Source organism: Mobula birostris, chromosome 7, assembly GCF_030028105.1.
Source record: "Mobula birostris isolate sMobBir1 chromosome 7, sMobBir1.hap1, whole genome shotgun sequence".
Lineage (NCBI taxonomy): Eukaryota > Metazoa > Chordata > Chondrichthyes > Myliobatiformes > Myliobatidae > Mobula > Mobula birostris.
In genome coordinates this window covers 4,887,395-4,895,604 of record NC_092376.1, presented here as the reverse complement: position 1 = coordinate 4,895,604, position 8,210 = coordinate 4,887,395, and the positions used below count along the sequence as shown (strand labels likewise).

At 46.6% G+C, this 8,210-nt stretch overlaps 1 protein-coding gene across 1 annotated transcript in view; it reads right to left on the bottom strand.

Annotated features, from left to right (window-relative positions):
- Positions 1 to 6,681: 6,681 nt before the first annotated feature.
- inppl1a (inositol polyphosphate phosphatase-like 1a) overlaps positions 6,682 to 8,210 on the bottom strand; it is a 270,287-nt gene continuing 268,758 nt past the window's right edge. The window contains exon 29 of the mRNA XM_072262518.1: positions 6,682 to 6,757. Within this exon, the coding sequence (XP_072118619.1) occupies positions 6,697 to 6,757 (61 nt within the window). The 3' untranslated portion in view covers positions 6,682 to 6,696. The remainder of the gene's footprint in view (positions 6,758 to 8,210) is intronic.

Below are 8,210 nucleotides of genomic sequence, written 5' to 3'. Positions count from 1 at the left end.
GAGCCATCTTTCTGCTCCCTCAAGGTTACTCCACAGGGCCTTGTGATGTGTTTAGTAACTTATTATCAGAGATAAATTATGTTGAGGTTAAAATCCCATAATGGGCCAATGAAGAGACTGCAAGTCTGTGGATGATGTTAAATGTTCCCTATCTTGAGAAAAGGTCGCCAATTACAAAGCAATGATATTGTTTATCAGAATGAGGGGAGATCTGCATACTGACTGGCATCTCAGTCCCTCTCTCTCTCAGGAAGATCTTCACACTGTTCAGTGTCTCTCAGTCCCCCTCTCTCAGGGGGAGATCTGTACACTGACCGATGTCTCTCTGTCCCTCTCTCTCAGGGAGAGATCTGTACACTGACCGATATCTCTCTGTCCCTCTCTCTCAGCGGGAGATCTGTACACTGACCGATGTCTCTCTGTCCCTCTCTCTCAGCGGGAGATCTGTACACTGACCAATGTCTCTCTGTCCCTCTCTCTCAGCGGGAGATCTATACACTGACCGATGTCTCTCTGTCCCTCTCTCTCAAGGGGAAATCTGTACCCTGAGCAGTGTCCCTCAGTCCCTTTTTCTCAGGGGGAGATTTGTACACTGACTGGTGTCTCTCAGTCCCTCTCTCTCGGAGAGATCTGTACACTTACCAGCCTCCCTCAGTCCCTCTCTCTCAGGGAGATCTGTACACTGACTGGTGTCTCTCAGTCCCTCTCTCAGAGCTGGTATCTGTGTTCTGACTGAAGTTCGCTACTTAGAGGGTGAGTGACTGAGTATTAAGGATACTGGAACACACACCTTACATGATTGTGTTTAGGTAACTGTTCTTGTTAGGATCATTTCTTTCATCTCTGCATTCCAGAACAACATTAGTTAAATATCGTCTACATATGTGAGATATGTCAAAGGTGGTGGGCCTGTTAACTTCATCGCCTGAGCACCTGTATTTGTGATTTTAACAGTTAATGTCCTTCTAACTTCCAAAGACTTGGTAAAGCTTGTAACCAAATTATTTATTTTTAATGTTTACGGTTAATCTTGAGTGGTGAAGCTTCTTTGTCACGTATCGCGAGTTTGGTAGGTCCATTCCAATATAAGGTTGGTTGCTATGGGAACCTGCTCTGCTATTGGCTGAGTTCTGGGAGTATGATCCATAAAATCCATAAAATTCCTATGCTGTAGGGTCTAGTGGTGACACTCAGGCCCATTTCTGTGATAAACTAACTCATCCAGGGACCAACTAATGTGTTCAAGTTTCAAATATTTTGTTAGCAGATTTCTTGGTTCTCCAAATGGAGCCTTACATACAGCAGTGTGACCAAAACAAGACTCAACAAGAGGTACTTAATTACCTGAGAGATATCGATACACTGTCTGGTGTATCTCAATCCCTCTCTCTCAGTGGGAGATTGTACACTTCCCAGTGCATCTCAGTCCCTCTCTCTGAGGGTAACTGACTGGTGTCACACAACCCCTTTATTTCAGGAGGTGATCTGTACACTGACCGGTGTCTCCCAGTCCATCTCTCTCTCTCTCTCTCTCTCACACACACACAGATCTGTACACTGACCGGTGTCTCCCAGTCCATCTCTCTCTCTCTCTCACACAGAGAGATCTGTACACTGACCAGTGTCTTTCAGTCCGTCTTTCAGAGAGATCTGTAGACTGACCAGTGTCTCCCAGTCCCTCTCTCTCTCTCTGAGAGATCTGTACACTGACCAGTGTCTCTCAGAGAGATCTGTACACTAACCGGTGTCTCTCTGAGAGATCTGTACACTGACCAGTGTCTCCCAGTCCCTCTCTCTGAGAGAGATCTGTACACTGACCAGTGTCTCTCAGTCCCTCTCTCTGAGAGATCTGTACACTGACCAGTGTCTCTCAGTCCGTCTTTCAGAGAGATCTGTAGACTGACCAGTGTCTCCCAGTCCCTCTCTCTCTCTCTGAGAGATCTGTACACTGACCAGTGTCTCCCAGTCCCTCTCTCTCAGAGAGATCTGTACACTGACCAGTGTCTCCCAGTCCCTCTCTCTCAGAGAGATCTGTACACTGACCAGTGTCTCTCAGTCCCTGTCTTTCAGAGAGATCTGTAGACTGACCAGTGTCTCCCAGTCCCTGTCTCTCAGAGAGATCTGTACACTGACCAGTGTCTCCCAGTCCCTCTCTCTCAGAGAGATCTGTACACTGACCAGTGTCTCTCAGTCCCTGTCTTTCAGAGAGATCTGTACACTGATCAGTGTCTCCCAGTCCCCCCCTCTCTCTCTCTCTCTCAGAGAGATCTGTACACTGACCAGAGTCTCTCAGTCCCTCTCTCAGAGAGATCCGTACACTGACCAGTGTCTTGTAGTTTTTGTCTCTCAGGGGAAGATTTGTGCACTGACAAGTGTCGCTCAGTCCCTCTTTTTGAAGGGTTGTCTGAATATTGACCGGTCTCAATAGTCACAATCTGCCAATTTAAATACAGCTTTTCCCAAGTAGTTGGTGCTTGCAATATTAACAAATATTCTCAGGTATTCAGCCTTGCAGAGCTTTCAGTTTCAGTCTACATCTTTACTAAAATGTCCTTCAACCAAGAAAATCCCCAAGAAAGAAAGCAGCTTAGCGAGATCTGTCTGCTCCTCAAGCTCCCTCCAGCTGAGGAAGAGGTGGAGGCTATCTGGCCCTCCAGCGGAGTGGCTGATTGTGCTAGCCCGTGAGGCACTCAAGAGGTTTGTTTCACCAGACAGAGTGATGCTTATCGTATAAAGTAGTTGTATAAAACAGCCTTGTGAATATGAAGCAATGTGTCAAAACTTGTGAATGAATTTGTGAACCATCAAGATATAATTCAATTGTGCACAGCTGTTCAGAGTTTGAAATAAATTAACCCTTTGCTCTACAACGTCATGAAGTGTTACAGTCTGGGTTTTGCTCAGCCACAGGCATGGGCTTTGGTGCAACATCCAAGTTCAAAATAAATTCATTACCAAAGTACATAATCCTTTTAAAGGTTCTGCTTTACCTTTGTGTACTAGAAATAACCTTAAACAACCTTTAGTCTTGAACATGTCACCATATACTACAACTCTGAAGGTCTTTTTCTTGCAGGCATTCACAGTAAATACAAAGAAACCCAATAGAATCAATGAAAAACACGAGCAAAGACAGACGACCAATGTGCAAAAGACAACAAATTGTGAAAATGCCAAAAGAAAAGTAACAATAAATAAATATGCAATAAATATCCGAGAACATATCCTCATAGAAACATTTCGAATGTTGAAAGGCATGGACAGAGTGGATGTGGCAAAGTTGTTTCCCATGATGGGGGAGTCTAGTACGAGAGGGCAAGACTTAAGGATTGAAGGGCGCCCATTCAGAACAGAAATGCGAAGGAATTTTTTTAGCCAGAGGGTGGTGAATCTATGGAATTTGTTGCCACGGGCGGCAGTGGAGGCCAAGTCATTGGATGTATTTAAGGCAGAGATTGATAAGTATCTGAGTAGCCAGGGCATCAAAGGTTATGGTGAGAAGGCGGGGGAGTGGGACTAAATGGGAGAATGGATCAGCTCACGATAAAATGACGGAGCAGACTCGATGGGCCGAATGGCCGAGTTCTGCTCTTTTGTCTTATGGTCTTATGGTCTAACATGAGACGAAGAGTCCGTGAAAGTGGGAACATTTCAGTGATGGGGTGAGTGAAGTTGAGTGAAGTTATCTCCTTTGGTTCAAGAGCTTGATAGTTGAGAGGTAGTAACTGTTCCTGAACCTAATGGTGTGGGTCCTTCCTAATAGCAGCAGCAAGAAGAGAACATGGTCTGGGTGGTGGGTACCCTTGAAGATGGATGCTGCTTTCCTGCGACGACGTTCTGTGTAGAGGTTCTCGATGGTGGGGAGGCCTTTATCCACAACAGACTGGGCCATTTCCACTACTTCCCATTCAAGGGTATCGGAGTTTCCACACCAGGCCCTGATGCAACCAGTCACTACACTCTCCACTGCACATCTATAGGAGTTTGTGGAAAAAGCCTGCACGCGTTTAACTTATCTGTACTCCCCATAACTTTGTATCTCAGATCTCACCTCATTCTTTGACATGTTAGGGAATAATGTCCTAAAATTATTCACAATGTTTACACGAAAGAAAATTTAAACAGAAAAATCAAAGTCCATGTTGGTGCAAAGTGACCAAAGCATCAGATAAGCAGGAATCACCTGTAAAAGTGCCGTGGACAGCATTCTGACAGGAGGCATCACCGTCTCGAATGTAGGAGCCACTGCACGGGTTCGATAAAAGCTGCTGGCCCCATCACGGGCACCAGCCTCCCCGGCATCGAGAACATCTTCAAAAGGCAGCATTCACCATGAAGGAATCTCACTGCTGGGACATGCCCTCTTCTCATGATGATCATCAGGGAGGAGGTCCAGGAGCCTGAAGGCACACACTCAGTGTTTCAGGAACAGCTTCTGCCCCTCCGCCAGCAGATTTCTGAACTGTCCGTGAACCCACTATTGCTCTTCTGCGCTATTTATTTTTTTATAAATTATGGTAATTTTCATATTTTGCAAAACAACAAACTTCACGACATAAGTCAGGGATAATAAACCCAACTGACTCTCCCAGTCAGTCAAAGAGTCATAGAATATCACAGCACATAAACAGGCCCTTTGGCCCATCTAGTCAATGCTGAATCTACTCAGACCCATCGACCAGCACTCAGACCATTGCCCTCCACATCCTCCCCGTCCATGTAGTGATCCAAACCAGAGGTCATAGGTTAAGGGTGAAAGATGAAATGTCTAAGGGCAACGTCTTCCCTCAGAGGCTGGTGAGAGTGTGGAACGTCCTGCCAGTGGAACTGGTGGACGAAGGTTTGATTGCAACATTTAAGAGAAGTTTGCGTAAGTATATGGAAGGGAGAAGTGGAAAAAACAATGTGCATTTACTCTATATATACCCCTCATAATTTTGTATACTTCTATCAAATCTCCCCCATTCTCCTGTGCTCCAGGGAGTAAAGTCCTAACCTATTCAATCTTTCCCTATAACTCAGGTGTTCCAGAGCCAGCAACATTTTTGTAAATTTCCTCTGTACTGTTTCAGCCTTGTTTACATCTTTCCTTTAGGCAGGTGACCAGAACTATACACAATACTCCAAATTAGGCCTCACCAACATCTTATTCAACTTCAACATAACATCCCGACTCTTGTCACAAATAAGAAAAGAATCTGCAGATGGTGGAAATCCAAAGCATCATGCACAAAATGCAGGAGGAACTCAGCAGGCCAGGCAGCATCTGTGGAAATGAGTACGGTCGACATCTCGGGTTGAGACCCTTCATCAGGACTGGAGAAAAAAGATGAGAAGTCAGACTGGGGGGAGGGGAGGATGAAACACAAGGTGACGGGTGAAAATGGGAGTGGGGCAGGGGGTGAAGTGAAGAGCTGGGAAGTTGATTCGTGAAAGAGATACAGGGCTGGAGAAGGGGGAATCTGATAGGAGAGGACAGAAGGCCACGGAAGGGAGTAAAGGGGGAGGAGCACCAGAGGGAGGTGATGGGCAGGTAAGGAGATAAAGTGAGAGAGAGAAATGAGAATGGAGAATAGTGAAGTGGGGAGGAGGGGCATTACTGGTAGTTTGAGAAATCAATGTTCATGCCATCAGGTTGGAGGCTATCCAGATGGAATATAAGGTGTTGCTCCCCCAACCTGAGTGTGACCTCATCGTGACAGTAGAGGCGGCCGTGGACTGACATGTCAGAATAGGAATGGGAAGTAGAATTAAAATTAAAGCTGGGAGATCCCGCTTTTTCTGGTGGACGGATTGTAGGTGCTCCGCGAAGCGGTCTTCCAATCTACGTTGGGTCTCGCTGATACACTGGAGTCCCAATATGCATTGGATCTCGCCGATATACAGGAAATCCCATCTCCTGTACTCAATACCTTGATTAAAGAAGGCCAACGTGCCAAAAGCTTTCTTTACAACCCTATTAATCTGTGATGTCACTTTCAAGGAATTATGGACCTGTATTCCCAGATCCCTCTGTTCTACCACACTCCTCAGTGCCCTGCCGTTCACTGTGTAAGACCTACCCTGGTTGGTCCTACTGAAATGCAACTCTCTGCACTTGTCTGCATTAAATTCCATCTGCCATTTTTCAGCTCATTTTTCCAGCAGGTCCAGATCCCTCTGCAAACCATGATAGTCTTCCTCACTGCCCACTACGTCCTCAATCTTGGTGTCATCTGCAAATCTGCCGATCCAGTTGACCACATCATTATTCAGATCATTGATATAGATGACAAACAACAATGGACCCAGCACCGATCCTTGGGGTACTCCACCAGTCACAGGCCCCCAGTCAGAGGGGCAACTACCTGCTACCGCTCTTTGGCTTCTCCCTCAAAACTAATGTCTATCTAATTCTTTAGAGCCAGTGATAGTGTGGGAATCAATGGGACATGACTTGGATGGGAACTTGGAGGGAGAGAATTCTCACACACATCCGGCACGCCTCCTCAGCTCTGAAGGGATTAGGACAAACATATTCTGTCTCCAAGAACTGGGAATCTCTGCCACTTGGGAGACTGGAGCACGTGACCAGTGCTGACAGATCTTTGCATGGCTGCCTTTAAACTCAGTCCTGTGTATTATCATCTGCACAAGCCCTTGTCTGCAGAGAATCAATGAAAAACTTACCTGCAGTAGCATCACAGGCACTGAGCATCAGAAAGTCAGCCATGATGAAGGCACTCTCAAATTGGAGGGGCAACACCTCATATTCCGTCTGGGGACAAGAAAAAACATAAATATAATTTATGCACAATTTTTACAAGAACAAGAAAGAAAACAAATAGAACAAAGAAGTCAATTATAGTTTAAGGCATCCGTTAGTCTTGCGAGACCATGGATCTGCGCCTGGAAAGTCTTCGCTCTCCAGGGCGCAGGCCTGGGCAAGGTTGTATGGAAGACCAGCAGTTGCCCATGCTGCAAGTCTTCCCTCTCCACGACACCAATGTTGTCCAAGGGAAGGGCATTAGGACCCATACAGCTTGGCACCAGTGTCGTCGCAGAGCAATGTGTGATTAAGTGCCTTGCTCAAGGACACAACACGCTGCCTCGGCTGGGGCTCGAACTCACGACCTTCAGATCGCTAGTCCAATGCCTTAACCACTTGGCCACGTGCTCACACCAATTATAGAACAAACTGATTAAATGGTAATTTTTCATAAACACACAAGATTCTGCAGATGCTGGAAGTTCAGAACAACACACGCAAGATGGCGGAAGAACTCAGCAGGTCAGGCAGCATCTATGGAAATGAATAAACAGTCGATGTTTCGGGCCGAGATCCTTCATCAGGACTGGAAAGGACGGGGGAAGAATTCAGAATAATAAGCTGGGGGGAGAAGGGAGGAGTACAAGCTGGCAGGTGATATGTGAAGCCGGGTGAGGGGGAAGGTGGGTGGGTGGGGGATGGTCATGAAGAAAGAAGCTGGGAGGTGATGGATGGAAGAGGTGAAGGGCTGGAGAAGAAGGAATCTGATAGAAGAGAGAGGACATGGGAGAAAAGGAAGGAGGAGGGGAAACAGAGGGAGGTGATGGACAGGCAAGGAGAACAGAAAGGGGTGAGGGAGAGCCAGAATGGGGAATGGAAACATAGAGAAAGGGGAGACATTATCTGAAGTTCGAAAAATTAATGCTCATGTCATCAAGTTGTAGGCTCCCCAGATGGGATATGAGGTGTTGCCCCTCCAATTTGAGAGTGGCTTTATCGTGGCAGTAGAGGAGGCCATGGACCCACATCTCAGAATGGGAATGGGAATGGGAAGTTGAATTGAAATGGGTGGCCATTGGGAAATCCATGTTCTGTAGCAGTTGGAGTGTATAACCATATAACAATTACAGCACGGAAACAGGCCATCTCGGCCCTTCTAGTCCGTGCCGAACTCTTACCCTATCCCAGTCCCACTGACCTGCACTCAGCCCATAACCATCCATTCCTTTCCTGTCCATATATCTGTCCAATTAAACTTTAAACGACAACATAGAACCTGCCTCAACCACATAGGCCCCCAGTCTACGACAGCTCTCACCAGTGTAGAGGCAAGGTCACCGGGGACAGTAGGAGACTCTGACAGGCTTGCAGGTGAGATGCTGCCTCACTAGGAGAGCTGCTCAGGGCCCTGAATGTTGGTGAGGGTGGAAGTGAGTGAGCAGGTGTAACACTTGACCCGCTT